Below are 26,597 nucleotides of genomic sequence, written 5' to 3'. Positions count from 1 at the left end.
AATAAATTGCCAGAGGTAGTGTAATCTCCATCATTGGAGATTTTTAAGAGCAGGTTAGACAAATAGCTCTAGATCGTGCTGGTCATTTCGTGAGTGCAGGGGACTGGACTTGATGACCTCGAGATGTCTCCCAGTCCTATAATTCTATGATTCCTTCCATGGAGCTCAGGCTGTTAAAATGTCTGCCTGCAGTTAGAAGGAGTATGGTCTTCTATGTGTCTGACTATTTTATTCTTTACTATTCTATCAACTGATTTGCCAGGTACCAACGTTAGACTTACCAGTCTGTAACTGCCAGATTCACCTCTAGAGCCCTTTTTAAATATTGGCATTACATTACCTATCTTCCAGTCACTGGCTACAGAAGCCAATTTAAAGGACAAACCATAGTTAATAGTTCCACAATTTCACATTTGAGATCTTTCAGAACTCTTGGGTGAATGCCATCTGGTTCCGGTGACTTGTTAATGTTGAGTTTATCAATTAATTTCAAAACCTCCTCTAGTGACACTTTAATCTGTGACAATTCCTCAGATTTTTCACCTACAAACTACGGCACAGGTTTTGGAATCTCCCTAACATCCTCAGCCATGAAGACTGAAGCAAAGAATTCACTTAGTTTCTCCACAGTTAATTTATCATCTTTAATTGTTCCTTTTGTATCTCGATTTTCCAGCGGCCCCACTGGTTGTTTAGCAGGCTTCCTGCTTCTGATGTACTTAAAAAACATTTTGTTATTACCTTTGGAGTTTTTGGCTAGCCGTTCTTCAAAATCCTTTTTTGCTTTTCTTATTACATTCTTGCACTTAATTTGGCAGTGTTTATGCTCCTTTCTATTTGCCTCACTAGGATTTGACTTCCACTTTTTAAAAGATGCCCTTTTATCTCTCACTGCTTCTTTTACATGGTTGTTAGGCCACTGTGGCTCTTTTTTAGTTCTTTTACTGTGTTTTTTTTTCATTTGGGGTATACATTTAAGTTGCACCTCTATTATGGTGTCTTTGAAAAGTGTCCATGCAGCTTGCAGGGATTTCACTCTAGTCACTGTACCATTTAATTTCTGTTTAACTAACCTCCTCATTTTTGCATAGTTCCCTTTTCTGAAATTAAATGCCACAGTGTTGGGCTGTTGAGGTGACTATGTATCTGTATTTCAAATTTAATTTCAAATGTAGTTACACCTGGGTAAAGCCTACTAGACAAGATGCTTTCAGTCTAGATAGCTGGCCGGGGAGGGCCCATTCAAGTCAATGAACCATTAGGAAAATAACCCTAGGCCTCAGCAGAAGCTTTTCTCCCACCAGGTGAGCCTTCCTGTGAATGCTCCAAATAGCCTGTGAGTGATGGTTGCTATGTCTCCACAAGTACGTGGGATACGACCATACGTTTCTGGACTCCATCTTGGAATATTAGTGTTTTTCTACTAACTGGTGTGGGAACCAATCATTAAAACAAAGGGTTCCTGCCATATGCAAAAACCATATAAGGCAGGGAGTGATATCATCCATGGTTCTTCACTGCCCACACAAGAGGACTCTGGAAACACCTGGGGAACACAGACTGAACTGGGGAAGTGCTGTATCCAGGGTAAAGGGATTGTTTGGAGATTCCCAGCTGTAAACAAAGTGCAGTTTGCCCCGTAAGAATCTCCTAGAATCATAGAATCAGAATATCAGGGTCGGAAGGGACATCAGGAGGTCATCTAGTCCAACCCCCTGCTCAAAGCAGGACCAAATCTGAACTAAATCATCCCAGCTAGGGCTTTGTCAAGCCTGACCTTAAAAACCTCTAAGGAAGGAGATTCCACCATCTCCCTAGGCAACCCATTCCAGTGCTTCACCACCCTCCTAGTGAAAAAGTTTTTGCTAATATCCAACCTAAACCTCCCCCACTGCAACTTGAGACCATTACTCCTTGTTCTGTCCTGCCTGCTTCTATCATCTCTTGGGGTGAGAATCTGCTATTCACATCCAACCTTTTTAGTGTATTAAGCATAGTTTGCATTTTTTTTATTTGTTAGGTAATCTGCTTGTAATTACTTAAAATTGATCTTTTGGAGTTAATAAACTTGTTTTTGCTCTATCTAAACCAGTGAGTTGGAGTGAGGTGTGTGGGAATCATAAGTCAGGAGCAGAGGCTGTTGAATATTCCTCTCCACAATGAGGGACGGGGTGAATGTTATGAGCTTACGATGTACAGCACACAATGGCATCATTTTGGGTTTATACCCCAGAGGGAGAACATGCCTGAGGAACTGAGGGCTCCCTTAGCTGTAGCCTTCCCTTTCAGGTGCTGGTCAGAGAGCCTGCATGTAACTGAAGCTGGGTGTGTCCCTTAACTGTATGTATGATGGTGGAATTGCAGGTTGGAATTCTTGGCAGCATGTCACAGCAGTACAGTGTGAGAGAGGGCCCAGGCTGGTGGGTTGGGGCTGTCAGGAAGAAAAATGTCCAGGTTTCAGATAGGCAAGGGACATACTCAATGTTAGGGCGAATAGGAGGATGTATCCCAGAGGGGAGCCCAGAGAAAGGTGATCAAATTGTAGAAACTGTTAAGGAGGTGGGTGGGGGATTCTCTAACACAGCAACAGGAGGCAACAGCACCTGAGGGAGGGAGGTCACATGGGCAGAGGTGAAAGTAGGCTGGTATGGAACGGTACGGCATACCGGTAAGAAGGGTCTACCAGTACCAGACTGGACACAGCTGAAGGTGAAGCGCTGCAATTTAAATAGGCCCAGGGCTCCCAGCCACTGCCCTTCAAGTCACACTAGCTGTTTTGTTACTGGCTTGGTAAATCCAAGTATTGGAATAACTGTCTGTTTGGGGGATTGTCGGCCTTATTTTTGCACTTTCCCCTCACTGAACAATTTCAGTGTGCCCCCCCCCCCCCATGGAACCCTGGTTACAGCTTGTTAAAACAATTCCTCTACTTTAGATATCACAAGAGATACCCATATCCAGGTAAACATAATACAACACCAACATGCCATTCCATATCTCAGTGAACATAAGAATGTAAGAACGGTCATACTGGATCAGCCCAAAGGTTCATCTTACCCAGTATCCTGTCTTCCGACAGTGGCCAGTGCCAGGTGCCCCATAGGGAATGAATAGAACATGTAATCATCAAGTGAGCCATCCCTGCTTGCTTACTGCCAGCTTCTTGAAGAGAGAGGCTGTGGACATCATCCCTGCTCATCCTGGCTAACAGCGATTGAAAGACTTATCCTCACCTCTGTCTTGCTTGGCTTCAGTTTCAGACAGCTTCTTTGTCCAAGAAATGAGTTATTTTAGTGATAGCAGTGTAGTCGTACATAAAGGATAGGAGGATCTCGGTGTTTATCTGAATATTGCTGTTGTTAGAGACCATCTTGTATGACCAGTTCCCATAGTGGCTGCATGAAGATGTTGAAAAGTGCCAGAGAGAGAATTGATCCTGTGGGATTCCACCAGGGAGTGTCCTAGTGCTGGAGGTGCAATTTCCCATCACTGCTACTTGGCTACATTCTGCCGAGAAGGATTCAGACCAATTTAGTGCATCCCTCTGGACTGCTGCTGCCTCCTAAGTGAGACAGCAGTATCTCATTGACAACAGGCTCAAATAATGCAAAGAGATCCAGAAGGCTGAGTATGGATGTCTGCCCTCCATCCATTGACAGGAGGAGATGCTCCATCGGTGCCTCTAAAGCAGGAGAAGAGGATAGCAATTGTTAGAAATGAGAAGTTATGAAGTATCGAAAATGGATGAGGGCAGCAAAAGACACCAGAGACAAATCCATGGCTATCAGGTTAAGGAAAAGAAGAATATTTGTACGTATATTAGAAAGAAAGGAAATCCTGAGCGTGGTATAGGCCTTTACTAGATGGGAATGGTTGTGACTGGTTGTTACCCGGGGTTAAGTCTGGGAGACATTGGAACCACTGTGCCCCCTAATACTCCAGCAGGGTTGGTCTTTCTCATGCTGCTCTGCTGATGATACACAGCCAGCTTCTCCAGGGATTGTTATCACCCAACAAAACAGCAGGTAGCACCACATACCCAAGCGAGTTACCTGAATGCTTTACCTAAGCCACTCATTGATTTACAGTGGAGCAACAGCCAACTTCCCAGCTCCCCAGCCTTGCACCTCTGCTGCAGTAGAAACCCAGAATTACACTATCTTGCACTGCACAGAGATCGGTACTGTGCAAGTTCATTAATATAGTTTGCTTCTCCCTCCCCTCGATGTGGGGAAGATATGCAACAGCCTTTGTTTACCAAGCTGAGATTTTCATAGACACTTTACTCAAAAGTCAGGTTAGGATAAATCATAAAACAAGTTTATTAATGATTTTAAGTTATTATAAGTGGTAGCAAACAGATTAAAGCATATTACTTAGCAAATAACCATAAAAGGTAACTAAGCCTCATATACTAGACAGATAGGATTTGAATTAGCAATATCTTACCCTCACTGATGATAGAAGCAGTTCACCAAGCTTCCATTAACAGTCTAGAAATCCCTTTAGCCTGGGACCAGCACTTCCCCCAGTTTAATCCTTGTTTCTCCTGTATGTCCAGGTGTTCTCTTGTGTGGGGAGTGAAGACAAGTGATGATGACACTCCCCATCTTTTATAGTCTTTCATATGGTGGGTACCTTTAGTTCCAAGCTAAGTTCCCAGCCCAGTTTGAGGAAACATACAGATACCAAAATGGAGTTCATTTCATGTGGTCTGGTCACATGACCATGCATGCCATACTGAGTCATAGCAACCATAACTCAAATTCTGGATCAAACACTGAGTCCATTGTCTTTTCTGATGGGCCACTATCACTGTGTAGCCTCTTCACTGTTGTGCCCAATAAGCTAGCTGTGCGTGTTTTCAACTTCACAAGATCTTTCAGTAACACACAAAATCATAGAATCATAGACTTTTAGGTCATAAGGGACCATTATGATCGTCTAGTCTGACCTCCTGCTCAACGCAGGCCACAGAATCTCACCCACCCACTCACTCCCGCAACAAACCCCTAACCTATATCTGAGCCATTAAATTCTTCAAATCAAGGTTTAAAGACTTCAAGGGGCAGAGAATCCTCCAGCAAGTGATCTGTGACCCACGCTGCAGAGGAAGGCAAAAAACCCTCATGGCCTCTGCCAATCTGCCCTGGAGGAAAATTCCTTCCCAACCCCAAATATGGTGATCAGATAAACCATGAGCATGTGGGCAAGACTCACCAGCCAGACACCCAGGAAAGAATTCTCTGTAGTAACTCAGATCCCACCCCATCTAACATCCCATCACAGACCATTGGGCATATTTACTGCTAATAGTCAAAGATCAATTAATTGCCAAAATTAGGCTATCCCATCATACCATCCCCTCCATAAACTTATCAAGTTTAGTCTTGAAGCCAGATATGTCTTTTGCCCCCACTACTCCCCTTGGAAGGCTGTTCCAGAACTTCACTCCTCTGATGGTTAGAAACCTTCATCTAATTTCATGTCTAAACTTCCTGATGGCCAGTTTATTTCCATTTGTTCTTGTGTCCACATTGGTACTGAGCTTAAATAATTCCTCTCCCTCCCTGGTATTTATTCCTCTTATATATTTATAGAGCGCAATCATCTCTCCCATCAGTCTTCTTTTGGTTAGGCTAAACAAGCCAAGCTTTTTGAGTCTCCTTTCAAAAGACAGGTTTTCCATTCCTTGGCTCATCCTAGTAGCCCTTCTCTGTACCTGTTTCAGTTTGAATTCATCCTTCTTAAACATGGGAGACCAGAACTGCACACAATATTCCAGATGACATCTCACCAGTGCCTTGTATAACAGTATTAACACCTCCTTATCTCTGCTGGAAATACCTCACCTGATGCATCCCAGGACCACATTTGCTTTTTTTACAGCCATATCACATTGGTGGCTCGTAGTCATGGTGTGATCAACTAATACTCGGAGGTCCTTCTCCTCCTCTGTTAATTCCAACTGATGAGTCCCCAGCTTATAACAAAAATCCTTATTATTAATCCCTAAATGCATGACTTTGCAGTTTTCACATACATAGCAAAACTTTATAACTTCACATACAGTGATCATCTTAGAAATGGAAAGAAGGAACAGGAGGACCCAGAGGCGGATTGAGAAAACTGACCCCTTATTGTAGTACTGTTCCCCTCCACCAATTGTTGAGTAAGCATCAGGTTAATCACATTACACTCTTTTATTTAAGTTATTATGTAAATACACACATTTGTAAAACAAACTCAAAACCCTTCTTTAGTAATATGAATGCCCATATAATGAATAGTAATAGCCATATCATGCATATAATTAAACCTGCCCCTGTTTACAGCATTAAACACATGGTTCTTTACAACAATTGTAACCACAACTTTCCTTAATCAGCAATTTACAAGGTGGGGGGAGGAAGGAGCCTTGACCAAGAACACACTTATGTAGCTGGGAAAAAGAAGGGAGAGGAGGGATACCACTACTTCACACACAAGATATTCTCTAGACAACTACATTTCTTATGCAGCTGCAACACTTTTCTATCCTTAAGAAGCAAAAAAGGTGGGCAAGAGTGGCAAACTTTCTCTACCACTTGGTATGGAACCAGGCAGTAAGCACTGGTTTGATTATTTAGAACAATATGTTTTAAAAACTCATTTGTGCACCAAAGTTTGGATAACAAAGAGCTTCCAGCCCACACCCATTGTAGGGACCAGGCTTGATACAGGCCCCCAGAAGGGAGGAATGAAAGGGAGCTGAAACTAAGGAAAGAAGCCAGACAAAGGTCTCTTCCCTCAGGAATTTATAGTTGAGCTTTAGGGCTCACAAGCTGTATGATGCACAGCCTCACCCGCCTGCCTCACAACTCTGCTCCCAAGCCTCAGCTATTTCTGTGTGGCTTCCGGGCTTCTCTCTCTGCTGCCGAGTGGCCTGTGGGCCCCAGACCTGGGTCTTCACTGCACTCACTGCAAGCTCCTTGCCAGCCCCAGAGCAGAGTGAGCTCAGTTGGCGGGGAAGGAGGCAGAGCTGATTCAGCGAGTGATGGAGGAAGGGAAACAGAGAAGTTTTTCCAATGTGTAAAGTAATGCACAATGGAAAAAATAACCCCAACTATACCTACAATATGATGGGGGCTAATTTAGCTACAACTAATCAGGAAAGAGATCTTGGAGTTATGGTGGATAGTTCTCTGAAGACGTCCACGCAGTGTGCAGTGGCAGTCAAAAAAGCAAACAGGATGTTAGGAATAATTAAAGAAGGGATAGAGAATAAGACGGAGAATATCTTATTGCCCTTATATAAATCCATGGTATGCCCACATCTTGAATACTCTGGGCTTCTCATCTAAAAAAAAGATATACTGGCATTAGAAAATGTTCCGAGAATTATAGATAAGAGGTATATAAAATCATGAGTGCTGTGGAGAAACTGAATAAGGAAAAGTGATTTACTTGTTCCCATAATATAAGAACTAGGGGCCACCAAATGAAATTAATGGGCAGCAGGTTTAAAACAAATAAAAGGAAGTTCTTCTTCACACATCACACAGTCAACCTGTGGAACTCCTTGCCTGAGGAGGTTGTGAAGGCTAGGACTATAACAGTGTTTAAAAGAGAATTAGATAAATTCCTGGAGGTTAAGTCCATTAATGGCTGTTAGCCAGGATGGGTAAGGAATGGTGTCCCTAGCCTCTGGTTGTACGAGGGTGGAGATGGATGGCAGGAGAGAGATCACTTGATCATTACCTGTTAGGTTCACTTCCTCTGGGACATCTGGCATTGGGCACTGTCAGTAGATAGGATACTGGGCTGGATGGACCTTTGGTCTGACCCAGTACGGTGGTTCTCATGTTCTTAAGTGAGCAGAACATTGGGCGAATAGGTGGGGCAGGGGGCAGAGCCTTGAGGGAATAGTAGGAGAGGGTGCAGGAGCCTCAGGGGTCCAGTTACAAAAAATTAAAAGGTGGAAACCCTATGTGTTAATGATCTGTACCCAGACTGATTCCAAAGTTGACAATGCATAGTAAGATCAGGAAAGGGTTTGATGTCTCTCTGACTGTCCAGTAAGTGATTCAGGGAAGAAGGCACAGCACCATGTCACCAGATAGCTGCTCACAGACTTGGTCATAGAGTCAGAAGATCAGGATAAAACTTTAGGTGCCTTTATGAGTAAAGAGCCGGAGCAGCCTGCCCCGGATCTGTTTGGTCCTCACACCATAGATGATGGGGTTTAGCGTGGGGGGCATCAAGTAGTACACATTGGCAATGAGAACATGGAAATGCAGGGGCACATTCTGGTGAAACCGGTAAGTGAGAGAGAAGAACAGACCTGGGATGTAAAAGACTAAGATGGCGCAAAGGTGGGAGATGCACGTCCCAAAAGTCTTGAGACGGGCATCCTTTGTGGGGAGGCAGAAGATGGCCCTGAGGATCTGGATATAGGACACGACAATAAAAATGACATCCAGACCCACCACACAGAATAGCACAAAGAGGCCATAGTAACTACTGACACGGGTGTCGGCACAAGCCAGCTTCACCACAGCCATGTGGGCGCAGTATGGCTGGGGGATCGCATTGGTCCTGCAATATGGCCATTGCCTTACCAGGAAGGGGAAGGGCAATGCAAGCAAGCCGCCACGCAGCACTACAGCCAGGCCTATCTTAGCCAGCATGGGGTTTGTCAGGATGGTGGAATGTCTCAGGGGATCACAGATGGCCACATAGCGATCCAAAGCCATGGCCCCAAGGATCCCAGACTCTATCGCTGAGAAGGAGTGAAAGACATACAGCTGAGTGAGACAAGCACTGAAATTGATCTCCCTAGAATTGAACCAGAAGATTGCCAGCATTTTAGGCAGCATGGATGTAGACACAACCAGGTCAGTGATGGCCAGCATGCAGAGTAAATAGTACATGGACCCATGGAGGCTCAGCTCCATCTTCACGATGAACAGGATGGTGAAGTTCCCCAGGATGGCTATTGCATACATGGTGCAGAAGGGGATGGAGATCCAGATGTGGGCTGCCTCCAGGCCAGGAATGCCCATCAGGATGAAGGTGGATGGGTTGGTGAAGTCGGTTTTGTTGTAATCTGACATGGAGTAGAGTAGAAAGCAGAACGGTGTCTCCTACATGTACCGTACGTTTCACTGAATGCCTGTATGTTCCCACAATCAAGGGTGATGATCACAGTACAAATGCCTGGATGGAGAGACAATGTTAATATGAGACACTGCGTGCACTACTGGAGGCTGTTCACATGGGCGAAGAAATTTAGTTGCTCTTCACACACAGAAAAATGACATTTTCATTATTCAGAGAAATGAATTCCATATTTTATGCTGCTCCATGTGTCAATAATGTGTTGTGAGGTGTGAAACATTATAGGCACCAGCAGGAAAAAAAAGTGTGTGGCTACTGGTTATTCATGATTAATGCAATGAAAGCCAGGCTAGAAAGTGCATGCTGTAGGGAATTCCACATTCACCCAGTGGCTCAAAAGCTGAGTGGAGAAAAAAAAGCAAACCTTTGCCAAGACATGTGCTGGGGGAAACATCCCAACTAGATAGACCTCAGGGAAAAGATCACAGTGTCATTTTGAGCAGTTCCATGGAAACACCTCCTGATTTGCAACAGTGGCCAAAACAAAGATAATCTTGGGATACATAAGGAATGAGATGGAGAATAACCTGCTCTGCACAGACATTCAGTTTTCATCACCCAGTGTCCATAAAGGAACAGGTGATATACAAGGGGATTCTGAGACAGAATGGCGTAGCCTGTCCTTTGTGGACAGGCTGAAAAGTCAAGAACTGTTTAGGGAAGAGTCAAAGAAGAGAGATATGACAGAGGAGAGGATAATAAAGAATTGAAATTAATACACTGAAATGGACAAAGAGAGAAAGTTCCCTACTGGTAATATTTATAGACACTTTGTGCTTCAAAAGGGCTAATTCCAGAAAACTGAGGCAAATTATCAGCAGAATTGATTAGGAGGAAAAATTTAGACAGAAAAATTGAATGAAAATTGGGAGTTGTTTAAGAAGAGTTTATTAGATAGAGGGCAGAAATTGGGCGGGAAAGGGGAAAAGGGAAAATAGATAGGAAATAATACAAATTGGAAGTTATGAAAATTAATGAGGAATGCTAAAATATCATGGAAATATTGATGCTTGGTGGAGCTAAGGATCAGAAGAAGGAGATTATTAAGTATATTATGAACGGAAGAAATCCTAGAAAATGTTTAAGATGATTCCTACAGGGAGAAAGGAAACTTGTTTATGTTGGAAAAAAGATAGAGGTGTTCAAGAAATAGTTTTGTTCTGCATTTGGAAAGAAGCTCACATTCGGAGATGAAATACTTTCCAGTCCATTAGCATCAACTTTCGAACAACAGAGTTATGAACTGACCAATCAATCACACATCTCATTGTGAGCCAGAAGGCCACATTCAGGCAGCAGAGGCAGTAAAAAGAAAGAAAGAAAGAAAGAAAGAAAGAAAGAAAGAAAGAAAGAAAGAAAGAAAGAAAATCAAATGCAGGACAGGTCTCTGTTAAACGTAAATTATAAAAAAGAAAGGTAATGTTGAGAAAAAAGCTTTGACAAGGTATGGAAATAATGGAAAAGCTGGTATTCGATTAGTTCAAAAAAGTTTGGAATATAATTAATGCCCATCAACAGCATGATGTTTGGATAATTGGTCTTGTCAAATAAATCTGAAAGTATCCCTTAATGATAGTACACATTTGGCTTATCAAGGGAACTGTGCAGACACCATAGACTTTGATTTCTCTCAGGCATTTGATTTTGTAGAGGAAAATAATGAACACTCTACAATACCAGTGTGTACTGGGAGACTTTGGCAAACCAGTAAAGTGCCTATTGTTAAAAAGCAACCTAGTCAGCAAGCTGTAAATTGACCATTCAGCAATCTCAGCTTGACCAAGGCGGGAGGGGAGGGGGGTTTTGGGTGCCTCAAAAAGGGCAGCTTGACACCCCCGTCCTTCCTGATAAGAATTGTGTTGAAGTTGCTGATCCTGCTCTTTTCAAATGCATGTATGTACCCTCAGGAATGTCTATTCCTCTTCCTCAATCATTAAAACTGCTCACTTAACAAGGTTTTTAAGGGACATGTCATTGTATTATTAATGTATAAATAAGGGGGAAAAGCTTGAGATAGTGGGGGACTCTTCAGGACTGGCCTCTCCCTCTGGATGCATCTTGTGTTCCCCACCGACAGATGGGCTGCCACTGTGCCACTCGAGAGCCACACTCAGCTTTGGGAATTATCAAGGGTTGGGGGTGTTTTACTAATCTTGTTGCAGACGTGTGTAAGTGCTTGAGACTAGTAAAGTTTAGCTTTAAGTGAAAACGCTCTTGTGTTGTCCTGATTGTGCCAGCCATCTATCGGTCGGACGGCCGTGTCTCCCCTGATTTATTTCCTGACGCCTCCTCACACAGAGTAAAAGTTACCAAGAGCTTTGGGTTGAAAGAACCCCAGGTAACAGAATTTGGGGGCCCCAGCGAGGAGTGGAGAGAGGAAGGAGACGGATGGTACAGTTTGTAGTTTGTCTATTGCAATAGGAGGTAAAAGATGGCGGGGTGAGGTCGCTCCCTACAAGTTCCCATGTCGCAGTTCACGAGTTAATCCACAGATACATTCCATTACTGGGACTCAGAACTCAGGCTGATTGCCTGCTCGAGTGGAGAAATTATGTCCAGAGACAGAGAACCAACTCCAGGACACAGCCCCAAAGATCAGGGCTGCCAGACCTTAATACTTTGCCAGTGACACTGTGCAGAAACTGGAGTCCCCCAGATGGACCTGATTCTGACTGGCCATCAGGAAAAGTTCATCTGTCTTATTGGGAGTGGTGAGCACTGTGTGTGCAGCATGTGCAGTCTGGTTTTGGTGGTTAAGAAATAGAGATTATGTAGGATATTACTGTGTAAGGGTCTATCACTGGGAAAAGACTCTGTAAACCTGCAAAAAGAATTAAGCCCTGAGTCCACAGGGAATGGAGTGTTTGCTCTGAGTCCGCAGGGGATGGGTAGAGCCCAGAGCTCACAGAGGAGTAGAGCCTGGAACTCATGGAGGGGTAAAGTTAGGTGCTTTTTGCCTGGAGCCCTAGGAACTAGGAAAAGTTGGGTGCCCTATCCTGTGCAGGTAACAGATCTGAACTCATAAGAGTCTAACACAGTAAACAATAGCAAAGAACCTGTACCTTCTGTCAGTCAGGGTCACTACCTATCTGGCAGAATGACCACCCCAGAGCAACAAGAGAGAAAGGGAACAAAAAAAAGGGACCAGGAGGGGTGGGGGCTAGTTGAGGAGCCCACCCTCCTTGCTAAATGGTTAGTGGGACAAAGCCTGTGCCCATGGGAAGGGGCAGTTCAGCGAGGAGAGCAGGATCAGGCCCAGACAAGCAGGCAGGCGACAGATAAAGAGATTGGAAAACAGGTTGGGAGCCCCGAGGGGCATAGTGGCAGGAGTAAGGAGAAGAGTAAGTACAGGCATGGGGAATTCAGATGCTGGGACAATACTTGGAATGGTGAAATCTGAGTTGATGAAGGTGTCATTTTGGGAGATAAAAAGTGAGTTAAGGAAAGAGAATGAGACGTTAACTCTGCAGAGGCTGGAGGGAATTAAGCAGTTGAACCTTGTAAAAATGTTAACAAAAGAAAAGTGTTATAGAAAAAGAATTCTTGGTTTCTTTGCAGCTATTCTGAAGGAAAAACGGGCCCTTTTCCAAAGGAATGTTTGTAAATAAGCCAGGCAGAAAGACAATCTGCTTTGAATCATTTGACTGAACAATTTAGTCAAGTTCGCTAAAAGGACATAAGGGGTTTCTGTTGGAACTTAACTGACCCCAAATGTACACCAGTGTAATCTATGTACAGCTGTGTAAAAATTAAAGCAGTGTAATGGATGTTAAGCAGAAGAGTATGCTTGTATCTTTCTGTGTGTGTATAGATATATTGTGTAAGTGTGTGGAGTGTTTGGGACCTAGGCCAACACTCCTGACTTGTAAAACTCTGTTTTGTGGGTTTAAGATAAATTGGGTTTTGTTTTGTTTTTAAATAACACCACTAAAAAGCCATCTGAATCTGGCTTCATTCGAAGTTGCAAAACTGAGAAACACTTTTTGCCAGAGGCAGGTAACTAGTGTTGTTGGCTTTGGTGTTTAGCATTTAACCCTTAAGGTACCCCACTGCTTTATAACGTTCAATATCTTTGTAAAGACCAAAGTCCTGGCTGCAGCAGGGGAGTCAAACCCAGGAGAATGGGGAGAAATTCTGGATCCTTTTTTTTTTTTTTTTGTGGTAACAAAATAGCAGATCAGAGCTGTAGTAAACGAATAAAAGATTAAAAGAAAAGACAGTGCACCTCTGGTGCAACTGCAGGGGTGAGGTGCACAAAAGAGAAGCAACATTAGAAACACTGAGCCTTAAGGTGGCTCTGATTAATCAGACTGTCACTTTGATGAAAACTCCAAGCACAAAAAGAAACAGTTACACCTTATGTACAAATTGCTATGGCTAATATAATCTTATAGTTTAACTTCTATGAAAGGAATGTGCATGTTTCCCAGGACATGTGCAGTGTATATTGGAGAAGGGGTAAAATAAATGCAAACAAAGCATGCTACTTAACTAAAATCCTATTAGGACTCTAAAGGGAGCCACAATAGGTTGTGTTTTCTTTTTCAGATCGCTGTGTCTTTTGGAAACAGGAGAAAGCAAAATTTGGGTAGAAGTTGATTGTGTCCTTTTTAAGTCAGGGTCTCTCAGCTGCTGATGGCTTTGGATCCAAACGCAAGCCAGAAAGCGTCTGTGAAAATGCACATTACCTTACTGATAGAGGAAGGTGGAAAAAGGAGTCAAATCTAAAAATAAGAGAGGGACAGGTTAACCCTAAGTAGGAAAAAGATTCTTTTTGTGTGTGTATGCAGTGCTAAAAATCTGACGCTTTTAATATATTTGATGTTAATATTAAACATTGGGATAAATGTAATGTTAATAAGTACCCCTGTAACAATGTATAGTGTGTATGATTTTTGGACAAACCTTTAAGGTCATATGGTAATGATGCTTCTCAGCTATTACTTGTGAATAAACTTAAAGCTTAGCACAGCAGGAAAAACATTACAAACTTGGTCTGCTGTATAAGAAGGAAAACTGAGGTCCACCACCTCATAAGTTTCATAACTGAACAGTGGGATAATTTCCCCATAACCCTTAAAAGGTAGGAGCCATTGAAACCTGGCCTGCCTATAGAACAAAAACACAGGAAAGTATGGGGGTAATTCCTCTGTTTTGCCTGCAATCAGCAGGGATATTTGTAAAAAAAATGGATATTTTAAGCAATAATCTGCCCCCCCAAAAGGGGTAGAAGCATGTTCTTTTTGTCTTTCAGAACATCAGGAAAAGCTGGTACCAGCTAAAGAGCAACCCAGAATACTATGGCTTTACTGTCGCGACAAAGATTGTGTTTTGTGTTTTGTATTTTGTCTTGTGTTGTTTGTCTTGTTGCCAGCATTGTTGTGTATTGTGTTACAAAACAAGGAAATACTGCATTAGGCAGAACAGGATGAGCAAGCATTTTAACTGTATTTACAGAAAACAATGTTGCAGAAGGGTGAAGGTCAAGGAACGCCAGTCTCTAACAGGGAAATAACCTTAGGTGGGAAAGGCACATTTAAAAGCAAAATATGCATGTGACACAAGGTGTATCTGTTGGTGGGAATAAAAGGATGGACATATAAAGTACAAAGTGAAATTATCAAGGGAAAAAGGGTATGTAAAAACATTGGTTACTAAAAGAATAAGACTTGCTAATTATTACTTCTTAGTCAACATCCAGCATGCAAGCCCAGCTGAATGCACCTGGGTGTTGTAGGACATTGGATGTAAGGAAAGAAAGGCCCAGTGAAGGTAGAGCTGCCCTAATACTATCTCCATGTGAACTGCTGAAGATTATTGGATTTTCTCTGGTAGCCAGGAGGGGTGGGCAGCCTAAAGAAAAGGCTCCCAATAAATGTATTGAACTGCTTTGGGTGGAACTGGATTAGAAGTTGGAGTGCTGGATGCTACTAACATAGAGGTATTGGCAAACCAATGAAGTTATGTTATAAATGTTTCTGTCATATTATAGCAATTAGGGGATGTAATTTTGAATTTAAATATAGTCAGTTAAAAACGTCTTATACTTTGTATTCTATTGTAACACCCGTGCCTCTTGGAATGGATCTAACTGCTTTACAAACATTGCTTTTACACCCTGATTTACAGAACCAGCTCAATACTACAAAACAGGAAGGGCACAGAGTCATGGTTATCATGCATCATAATGCCAATGAAATTAAAGGGGTATTTGCAAGAATTAGCCAAGACCTGTCACACCACTGGTGGGAAGTGTTATTGGGGTGGTCCCCCACTGGCCCAGGCATCCTGAATTTGGCCCTACACCCCATCATAGTAAACTTGGGGTGCCAAATAGAAGTGGTTTTTGTTACCAGTCTAATGACATGCTGGATCTGGCGCAAAATCTGGCAATGGCAACAGCTGAGTCAGTGGTTACTGCCACTGGCATTCGTACCCCCGGGAAAGGAACATTTCGAACTTGTCGCCCCTCCCTCAAATGGGAAAGTAGGCTAAGGCGATCACTTGTCAATTGCTGTGCCGGTGTGCTAAGTATGGGACATCAACAAGAAGATCATTTGCTTGGTCTCGGCTGAGAACCTTGAGCTTTCATTGGATCTCAACTCAGGTGCATCCAGACAAGGTGTGACAGCGATCGTGAAAAGGCCCCTTGTGCACAAGGTGGCCTTTAAGCAGGGGAAATTGCACAGGGAGACTTTGGCAAACCAGTAAAGTGCCTAAAACCACTATGGCTTATTGTTATAAAGCAACCTAGTCAGCAAGCTGTAAATTGGCCATTCAGCAATCTCAGCTTGACCAAGGCAGGAGAAGAGGGGAGGTTTGGGTGCCTCAGAAAGGGCAGCTTTACCCCGCATCCTTCCTGATAAGAATTCTGTTGTAGTTGCTGATACATGCATTTGAAAAGAGCAGGATGTGCCCCAGGTATGTCTATTGGGGTCTCAAGGTTGCAGGCTCTGGAAAAACCCACACCTGGTTAATCAATAATCAGAAGGAACCTCTTGCTCGATCATTAAAACTGCTTAGTTAACAAGAAGTGCATCCGAAGAAGTGGGCTGTAGTCCACAAAAGCTTATGCTCTAATAAATCTGTTAGTCTCTAAGGTGCCACAAGTACTCCTGTTCTTCTTTTTGCGGATACAGACTAACACGGCTGCTACTCCGAAACCTTATTTAACAAGGTTTTTTTAAGGGACATGTCATTCTATTACTAATGTATAAATAAGGAGGAATCGTTTGGGGACTCTTCGGGACTGGTCTCTCCCTCTGGATGCATCTTGTGTTCCCCACCGGCAGATGGGCTGCCACTGTGCCACTCGAGAGCCACACTCAGCGTCGGAAATTATCAAGGGTTGGGGGCGTTTTACTAATCTTGTTGCGGACGCGTGTAAATGCTTGAGACTAGTAAAGTTTAGCTTTAAGTGAAAGCACTCTTGTTTTGTCCTATTTGTGCCAGCCATCCATCAGTCGGACGGTCGTGTCTCCCGATTTATTTCCTGACACCTCCTCGCACAGAGTAAAAGTTACCAAGAGCTTTGGGTTGAAAGAACCCCGGGTAACAAGTGGAGCACACATTAAATAGACTAAAAACTGGCTAACTGACAGATCTCAGGAAGCAGATGTCAATGGCCAATTTGTCAGTGAATTAAGGTGTTTGGGGATCCACAGGGATCAGTTCTAGGCCTGATGCTATTCAATATTTTAATCAATGATCTGGAAGCAAATAGAAAATCACTGCAAATAAAATTGTGGATGACTCAAAGATTGGCGTAGTGGTTACAATGAGGAGGCCAAGGCAGGCATACCAAGTGGTCGCGAGCATTTGGTGAGCTGTGCCCATGCAAACAAAATCTTCTAATACAGTCACATGCAAAGTTAGCTTCTCAGAACTGGTAATGCAGACCTGGCCCTCAGACTAGGGCACTTTATTATGGAACACAGTGACCTGGAAAAAGATTTAAGAGTCACTGTGGAGCTCTCAGTTTCAGGCTCTGGCCAAAAGGGCTGATGTGATCCTCGGATGTATAAACAGGGGGTTGGTGAGTTGGAGCAGGGGAAAGATATTAAATACGTACATGGCATTAGTGAAAACTGACTGTCCAGACCGGGGATTCACATTTATAAAAGGATGTTGAAAAATTGGAGAAGGTGCACGAAAGAGCCACATAAATAATTGGAAGCTGCAGAAAATGCTGGAGAGTGAGAGACTTAAGGAGCTTCATCTATTTCTCTTAAATAGTAATAACCGTCTCTGTAATCTAGAGGAGAAAGGCAGCGCAAGGCCCAATGGCTAAAAGCTGAAGCCAGACAAATTCCAGGTGGAAATAAGGGCCAAAGGTTTAGCACTGAAGGTGATTAACTATTGGTACAAAATGCAAAGGGAAGTGGTGGATTCTCCACCTCCCCATGTTTACGGATCCAAATTGGATGCTTGTCTGGGAGATCTGCTTGAGGACTTGTCTATGCTTGAATTGCTATAGTGGTGCTGCCATAACACTTCAGTTGTAAAAACTACTTACACCGACGGCAGGGGTTCTCCCATCAGCATTGGTAACCCACCTCCCTGAGATGTGATAGCAAGGTTAATGGAAGAATTTGTCCATCAACCCCAAGCTGTCCACATGGGGGTTAGGTCGATATAGCTACATCTCTCCAGGCTTGGATTTTTCTTGCTGTTTCAGAAAAGGCAAATGCAATGTTAGGTTGTATTAGCGGAGGTATAGCTTGCAAGTCTCATTAAATGATACTACCACTCTATTCAGCTCTATTATGCCTCAGTTGGAATAGTTTATCCAATTTTGGATACTGCTCTATAGGAAGGATGTAGAGAATCTGTAAATGGTTCAGAGGCTATTGAGAAAGATGTTCCAAGGGATGGAATGCAAGCCATATGAACAAGCTGAAGTAACTGGGTGTGTTTAGTTTGGAAAAGAGGAGATTGTGGAGGATACAATACTGGTCTTTAAATACTTCAAAAGCTGCCATAAGAAAGATTGAGGAAAGCTGTTGTCTCTTGCTGTAGAGCACAGGAGAAGAGGCAATGGTTTCATATCTCAGGAAAATCTTCCTAACTGTAAGAACAGAAGGACAATGAAACAGACGACTCTGGAGGTTGTAATGGCCTGTATTATAGGAAGATGATCTAATTGTTCCTTCTCACCTTAAACCCCATGAATGTATCAATAAACCCCATGAATTTATCAATAAACAAAATAGATCAGACATTTATGTTTACTGTGTCTCACAACACACACAAAAGGGAAAATCCAATTACTTTGAATGTGTAACACTGATAATTTTTTTTTTTTTTTTTTTTTTTACATTATACCAATTTTCACTATGAAACTTCTTGCGTAAGACATTATTGAAGCCAAAAGCTGAATGGGATTCAAAAATGTACTGGCCAGCGTAGGTGCTGCTGGTGGCATCAACTTTAGTTGAGGCTGTCTGACACCTTCAATCAGAAGACCTCAATTTCAGTCGCTTGTAAGTTTGACAAACAAAGAATTTGGATGGAAATTTCCCACATGGGTGTCTAGTTCTGTCTGAATTGTTTCTTGAAAGTTTGAGGCTGAAAGTTTCATCTGACTACTCGAATGAATCTACAAGAGAAGATGTGTTGCCCATGTTGAAAAATTCTTATAACTGTTACAGTGAGGAGCCTTAACACCTCCATTCTTACCAGCAGAATAAAGTAAGGTAGCAGCCTCCCCTCCCCCCATGACAGCATGCCAGGATGTCTGGGTTCTTCTAGGAGGGGAGCAGGGTCTGGGGGCTTGTAGTGGGGAGGGACTGGGAGCCAGGATACCTGGGTTCTGCTGGGAGGGCAGTGGGGTCCGTGGGAGGGGCTGGGAGCAAGGAAACATGGGTTCTGCTGGGAGGGCAGTGGGGTCCATGGAAGGGGCTGGGAGCCAATCACTCAAAACTGGGTGACTGGGCTTGAAATTTAACGTTGATAAATGCACCATAATGAACATTGGAAAGCAGAATCACAACTATACATATAAAATGATGGGGTCTAAATTAGCTGTTACCATTGAAGAAAGAGATCTTGGGGTCACTGTGGATAGTTCTCTGAAAACATCCACTCAATGTGCAGCGGCAGTCAAAAAAGTGAACAAAATGCTGAGAATAATTAAGAAAGTGATAGAGGCAATATGATACTTTCTGTCCTGTTATCTATCTAAATCCATGGTATGCCCACATCTTGAAAACTATGTGCAGATATGATCGCCCCATCTCAAGATATATTGGAATTGGAAAAGGTTCAGAAAAGGGCAACAAAAATGATTAAGGGTATTAGGGAACGGCTTCTGTAGGAGGAGAGATTAATAAGACTGGGATTTTTCAGCTTGGAAAAGAGACGACTAAGGGGAGATATGAATGAGGTCTATAAAATAATGACTGGTGTAGAGAAAGTAGATAATGAAGTGTTGTTTAATACGTCTCATAACACAAGAACTAGGGGTCACCAAATGAAATGAATAGGCAGCAGGTTTAAAACAAATAAAAGGAAGTATTTCTTCAAACAACGCACAGTGAACCCTTGGAACTCTTTGCCAGAGAATGTTGTGAAGGTCAAGAATATAGCAAGGTTAAAAAAAAACAACAAAAAACGAGATAAATTCATGGAGGATAATTCCATCAGTGGCTATTAGCCAGGATGGGCAGGGATGGTGTCCCTAATCTCTGTTTGCCAAAAGCTGGGAATGGGTGACAGGTGTGTCAAAGTACCTTTTTCTCCTCAGAAGGCTCAGTCCTTTTTAGCCTTGGAGACACAGGCTTGGGCAAGGCAAATCCTTGTAGGTAACACAGGGTCTGGCTATTCCTTCCCTCAGTCAGTCCCTTGTGCTTGTTTATCTTCCCTTCTGGGCATGGGAAGGGTTCAGAGCCTTGCTGCTCCTAGTTTACTGACAACTTCCCTGCTTCTTCCACTTTCTCTCCCCCTTCCCTGCCACGCCGGGGAGGGTTTAAAAAGGTCACAAGCAGTTGGAGTCAGCTGAACCTAATTAGTTCCCTGGTAACCACTTGCCCAGCAGAACCTTATTTCCCCATGGTTCTCTCTCCTCAGTGGCTTGGGAGAGGCCTTTTTAACCCCCTGGGACTGATTACTACCCCCCCCCCCTTGTAGCTGTTTGTCCTGGGTTTGCCACACAGGGAATGGATCACTTGATGATTACTTGTTCTGTTCATTCCCTCTGGGGCACCTGTCACTGGCCACTTTCCGAAGATAGGATACTGGGCTAGATGGACCTATGGTCTGACCCATTATGGCCATTCTTATGTTCTGATGTTTTTTCTTATGTTAACAGCCAGAGCCCTGAAATGCCAGAGGAGGAAGTGACAGTCTCTGTGCACTAACACACACCTGGCTCCTGAGATCTTTACTCAGTTCTTACTCCAAGGGGAATTTTTGCCTTAGCAGGGACTGAGAAAATTATGGGCCACAGCCTAAGAATCTGGCTTTGTATTGTACATCTACTAACACCTTTCATCCTGAAGGATCCCCTGTGCCACTGAAATGCAGCCATCTCGGGGATGGGGCCAATTATCTGGGGCAAGTGGGGGTACACAAAAATAATGACATTTTGATCGATCTACCAATGTTGCCCTATATTTTTTGAGTAGGTGAGCTCCTCAGCAAGGGATGGGTACCTGTGATTTCTGAGACCGAAGTGTCTTCCCTGAGAATCCTCTCAGGTAGTTGTGTCCCACACCTCTCTCATGCCAGCATCTGCAGCAGCATCTCATGCCAAGAGCCAACACTGTGGTATGAACTGTTTATTATATAGCTCTTTGCAATCCCTGGGGACTTCACTCGGCCTCTATTGGAGAAGTCACATCTGGATGTAAACATACACTCTAGTAAATGTCTCTGTTTCTATTTATGTGCTTCTGTGCTCTTTATCCAGCATTAGGGGTAAACAGTAATTAATGGACCTTCCCAAAGAGAGATGAGAACATCCTCTGTGCTGAGTGGGAGAGGAATTGGTTGCTCCATGTATTTTTTTATATTTTAAAATTATAGTTGAATAGGAAGAAAACTCGGGATAATGTGCAGATCTCTATACTCTGTAAATGGTGAGGATGGCTGGTTGGATAGTAGACAGACTTGGAAAAAGATGACTGAGGGGAGACATAAGCATTTTCTGGAGACACACAGGGCTGTCACTAAGGGATCAGAAATCAATAATTCTCGTCAGTAATCATAATCATACTGTGCAGAACCTTTCCTTGAAGGGTCTTCAAAACACCTAGCAAAGGAAAGTGACTATGATCCTATTGTCATAAGAGTGACGTGATTTGATGAAGGTCAGACAGAGAATGACACACTGACCCCATGAATCCTGATTTTCCTGCCTTAGCCACAGACTCTCTGTCACTAACTGAAGGCTTGAGAAGAGGGAAATGGATTCACAGTCTAACGGAACCAGGAATGCAGGCCTGCCCCACAGACAAAGGCATTTTATTATGGAATGAAGGGATCCCAAACAGACCATTCTACCAATATTTGGGGAGTCCACAGATTTTTTCGGCAATGATTATCTATTTCCATCGAGATCATTGATGAAAACGTTGAATAGCATCTGGCCTAGAACTGATCCCTGCTGAACCCCACTCACTGACAATGGCCCATTGATAACTGCTTTCTGAGGTCTGTTAGTTAGCCAGTTTGTATCCATTTTACATATGCTCTACTGATATTGCAGTGATCATTTTAATTGGTATATTTTCCAATATTAAAACAAATGCCTCAGAGAAATCAAGGTTTATTGCATCTGCATGGTTTCCTTCATCAACCAAATGTGTACTCTCATTAAAGGATGATATCAGATTTATTTGACAAGACTGATTTTCCATAAAACCTTATTTACTGGTATTAATTATAATCCTAGACTTTTATTTTAAAATAATCACATACCAGCTTTTCCATTGTTTCCTAACCTTGTGAAATCTTTTTAACTTCCCTTTTTTATATACTTAATGTTTATCACAGAATTGTCCTCTATTTGCTTATTTTTTAAGACTTTGCTGCTGCCGGATTGCATACTTCTGATTCCAAATGAGATGTGTGTTGGATTTGTCAGTTCGTAATTCTTGTGTTCATAACTCTAAGGTTCTGCTATGGATGCTGTTTAACATTCTCCTTGACTTCTAATGGAGAGGAAAGTGTATCATCACCTCATGTGATATGAATACCTCCTACTGTTTCTTTCAGAATGCAGAACAGAACTATTTCTTGAACACATCTACTTTCTTTTTGACATGAACAAGTTTACTTTCTGCTTCTCATAATTGGTGTAAAACTTTTCTGGGATTTCTTTTCTTCTCAATTTTCTTAATAACCTCCTTTTTGTGATATGTAGCTCTGTCAAACATTGATTTTTCCCTCTTCTTTTTAACAACCCTTTCCAATTTTGATAACATCCAATTTGTATTGCTTGCTACATATATTTCCTTTTTCCTGCTCCCCCCACCCCAGTTGCTGCCTCCACTTTCTCACTGAACCAGGTTTTTTGTCAAAGTTATACACTTTTTTTCACTGTGAAATTGTGGCTTTTTAGCTCCCTAATAAATTCCTCTAAAGAACTCTGAATTTTCACTCCCATTTTTCTGTCTCAATTTCCACCCCTAACCCATTTAGCTCATAATTTGCCTCATTTTAGAGTAATTACGATTTTTAAAACATGAAGTGTCTATAGATAATATTGATTAGGAACTGTTCTTTCTTTGTCCATTTGAATATAATAAGTCCCATTCTTTATTTTCCTTTCCTGTATCATATGCTCTCTTGTTTGTATCTTCTCTACACTAAACTGTCCCAGATAGAATGTATCAGAAACTCCCTTTTTAGCTGCTATATTCTTTATAGAGATTGGGTAAAAAAAAACCTGAGGGCATGTACAAAGCAGGTTATTGTCCATCCCATTCCTTAGGCATCGACACATTGTTTTTGTTTTGGCCAATACTGGGAATGAGCGGTGTTTCCGTGGAGCCCAGGTCTCTTCCCCAACGTGTTTTCTAGCTGGGATGTTTCCCCTGTACAGGACTAGACAAAGGTTTGGTTATTTTCCACTCTCAGATTTTCAACAACCATGTTAATGGGGAAATCCCTACAGCATGGATTCTCTAACCGGGATTTCATTGCTTTAAGGAACGATGAGTGATAACCAGTACCTGTTTGTTGTGAGTGCCTATTAACGTTTCCCACATCACAATATGTTAGAATTATTGTGAAATGGAGCACCATCATGTATGGAATTGGCATTAGTAGGGTCAGTTGTTCATAATTCATTTTTCTGAATAATGAAAATATCATTTTTCTGTGTGTGAAGTGCAACCAATCTGCTTCACCCATGACAACAGCCTCCAGGAGAGCATGTAGTATATCATATTTACATTGTCTCTCCATCCAGGCATTTGTACTGCGACCATAAGTCTAGACCCTGGGCACATAGAGGAAGTCATGAGAACACACAGTACATGCAGGAAACACCGTTCTGTCTCAGAGTTTGACACCTTCTCTCCTACTCCATGTGAGATTCCAACACGACCGACTTCACAAACCCCTCCACCTTCATCCTGCTGGGCATTCCTGGCCTGGAGGCAGCCCATGTCTGGATCTCCATCCCCTTGTGCACCATATACACCATAGCTGTCTTGGGGAACTTCAGCATCCTGTTAATTGTGAAGAGGGAGCTGAGCCTCCATGTGTCCATGTACTATTTCCTCTGCATGCTGGCCATCACTGACCTGGTCCTGTCCACGTCCACACTGCCCAAAATGCTGAGCATCTTGTGGTTCAATTCCAGGGAGATCGATTTCAGTGCCTGCCTAACCCAGATGTACTTCTTTAACTGCTTTCCAGCAATGGATTCTGGGATGGTTGTGGCCATGGCTTTTGATCGCTATGTGGCCATCTGCCATCCCCTGAGACATTCCACCATGCTGACAAACCATGTGGTGGTGAAGATTGGCCTGGTCGTGATGCTGCGTGGCTGCTTACTCATACTGCCCTATCCCTTGCTGGTGAGTCGGTGGCTATATTGGAAGACCAACATCATCCCCCACACACACTGCAAGCACATATCTGTCGTGAACCTGGCCTGTGGTGACGTCTGTGCCAGGAGTTACTACAGCCTCTCTGTGACATTCTGTGTGCCCAGTATGGATGTGTTTTTTATTGCTCTGTCCTATATCCAGATCCTCAGGGCCATCTTCAGCCTGCCCACAAAGGACGCCCGGCTAAAGACAGTTGGGACCTGCAGCTCCCACCTCTGTGCCATTTTAGTCTTTTACATTCCAGATCTCTTCTCCTCCCTCATGCACCAGATTGGTAACACTATGCCCCTGTATTGTCTCATTCTCATGGCCAACATGTACCTTCTGGTGCCCTCCATTTAAACACCCCATCATCTACGGGGTGAGGACCAAATAGATCTGAGACAGGTTGCTATGGCTATTTACTCATAATAGGACATAAAGTTTCCTCCTGATGCTCAGATTTTCAGGCCGAGCTGTGTGCAGAGCTGGTTGGTGACATAGTTCTGGGCCCTCGTCCCTGAATCATTGACTGGGCTGTCAAAGAGACATTAAGCACTTTACTGAACTTACTGTGCTGTGTCAGTGTGACAAACTGGGGAAATCGGTCTATGTATAACCCATGGTTATTTGCCACCATTGCCACCTTTCTTATTGCTTTTAACTAGATCACCAAGGCCCCACCCTTTGCCACTACTTCCAAGAAGGCCCCATCCCTGCTCTGCCTCTTCCCCACAGGACCTCCCTGTCGCTTGATCCTCTCTTCTCTTCCCCTCCCTTTTTCATCTGCCGGGTCATCTCCATGTCAATCCCCCCGACCTCCACAGCTCTTAAAAACGCTAATATTTTGGCAGAAAACCTAGCAGCTAGCTGACAGGAGCACTGTATCTAATGCCTGCATGAAAGAAAGAAAAATAAATAAACATTAGACCCACTCAGCTCTAATACATTTTCCTTAAGGGACATTGATTAGGTTTAATTTTAATATATGTTCCTTCTTTGTTATTTTTTTGGAGAGAGACAGACCCCATCAAGATTCCTGGGTTCTATCTCAGATCTGGGAGGGGAGTGTGGTATAGTAGGTTACAGGATGGGGCAGATACATCTGCTGTCTATATAAGAACATCAGCATAGCCATATTGGGTGACACCAATTGTCCATCTACCCCAGTATCCTCTCTTCCGACAGTGGCCAATGCCAGGAGCCCCAGAGGGATTGAACAGAACAGGGAATCATCAAGTGATCCATCCCCTGTCACCCATACCCAGCTTCTGATACACAGTGTCTAAGGACACCATCCCTGCCCATCCTGTCAAATAGTCACTGATTGACCCATACTGCATGAACTTATCTAGTTCTTTTTAGAACCCTATTATAGTCTTGGCCCTCACTACACCATCTGGAAAGGACTTCCAGTGGTTGACTGTGAAGAAATACTTCCTTTTGTTTGGTTTAAATCTGCTGCCTATTAATTTCCTTGGGTAACCTCCAGTTGTTGGCCCTGTCAATACTGTTTCTCCACTTGTGAGGTACTCCCTTCTCTTGTCATTATATAATGCCTGCATCTGTAACTTTCACTTTATGCATTTGAAGAAGTGAGTTTTTTTACCAATTAATACTTCCCCTCAAATAAATCTGTTAGTCTTTAAGATGCCACCGGACTGCTTGTTGTTTTTGTGTATACAGACTAACACGACTTCCCCCTGATACTTGACTCCAGTTGTGTTATTTGAAGGAATAAATAACATTTCCATATTTGATTTCTCCCCACCATTCATACCCCCCAGCTATCTCTTTTCCAAGCTGAAAATAGATCATCTTATTAATCTCTCCTCGTTTGGAAGCTGTTCTGCACTCCTAATCATTTTTGTTCCCTTTTTCTGTACCTTTTCCAATTCTAAAATATCTTTTTGATGTTGGGCTACCAGATCAGAATGCAGTATTAAATATGTGGGTGTACCATGAGTTTATATAGAGGCAATGTGCTATATTTATATTTTTATATATTAATTGAATTAATCGGCCACTTGTTTAAAACAAAGCAAAGGGATTAGTCACACAACTCAACTCTGTTGGTTTTATTGTTAAATCTCATGATGCAAAGTTTGTTGCTAATGGTAAACATTATAACAGAGAATTTGATTCTGATCATAAATCCTAAAAAAGTTGTAACATGCAAAATTTTGGGGAAAAGCCCTATGGTGATACTGCTTCTCAGCTAACACCTGTACACAGGCACAAAGCCAGATACAGCAGGAAAACCACAATAAACCTAGTCTGCTGTGTGGAATGGGAGACTGAGGTACACCAGCTCATTCCATTGATGAACATCTTTATTGCATTATTAACTGTTGGAAAAGGACAATGGTTAAAAATGTTGCACAAATACATAGAGATGGA

At 42.8% G+C, this 26,597-nt stretch overlaps 1 protein-coding gene across 1 annotated transcript; it reads right to left on the bottom strand.

The window, feature by feature from the left end:
- Positions 1 to 8,147: 8,147 nt before the first annotated feature.
- On the bottom strand, positions 8,148 to 9,095 carry LOC117873114 (olfactory receptor 52R1-like). The gene has a single exon (XM_034762155.1). It carries the CDS (start codon positions 9,093 to 9,095, stop codon positions 8,148 to 8,150), a length of 948 nt encoding a protein of 315 aa, XP_034618046.1.
- Positions 9,096 to 26,597: the final 17,502 nt, after the last annotated feature.

The sequence above is a fragment of the Trachemys scripta genome, chromosome 1 (assembly GCF_013100865.1).
Source record: "Trachemys scripta elegans isolate TJP31775 chromosome 1, CAS_Tse_1.0, whole genome shotgun sequence".
Taxonomy (NCBI): domain Eukaryota; kingdom Metazoa; phylum Chordata; order Testudines; family Emydidae; genus Trachemys; species Trachemys scripta.
This window is presented reverse-complemented; position numbering and strand designations above follow the sequence as displayed.

Coding starts and splice junctions, on each gene's coding strand:
- LOC117873114 (XM_034762155.1), bottom strand. CDS start 9,095: ATGTCAGATTACAACAAAACCGACTTCACCAACCCATCCACCTTCATC.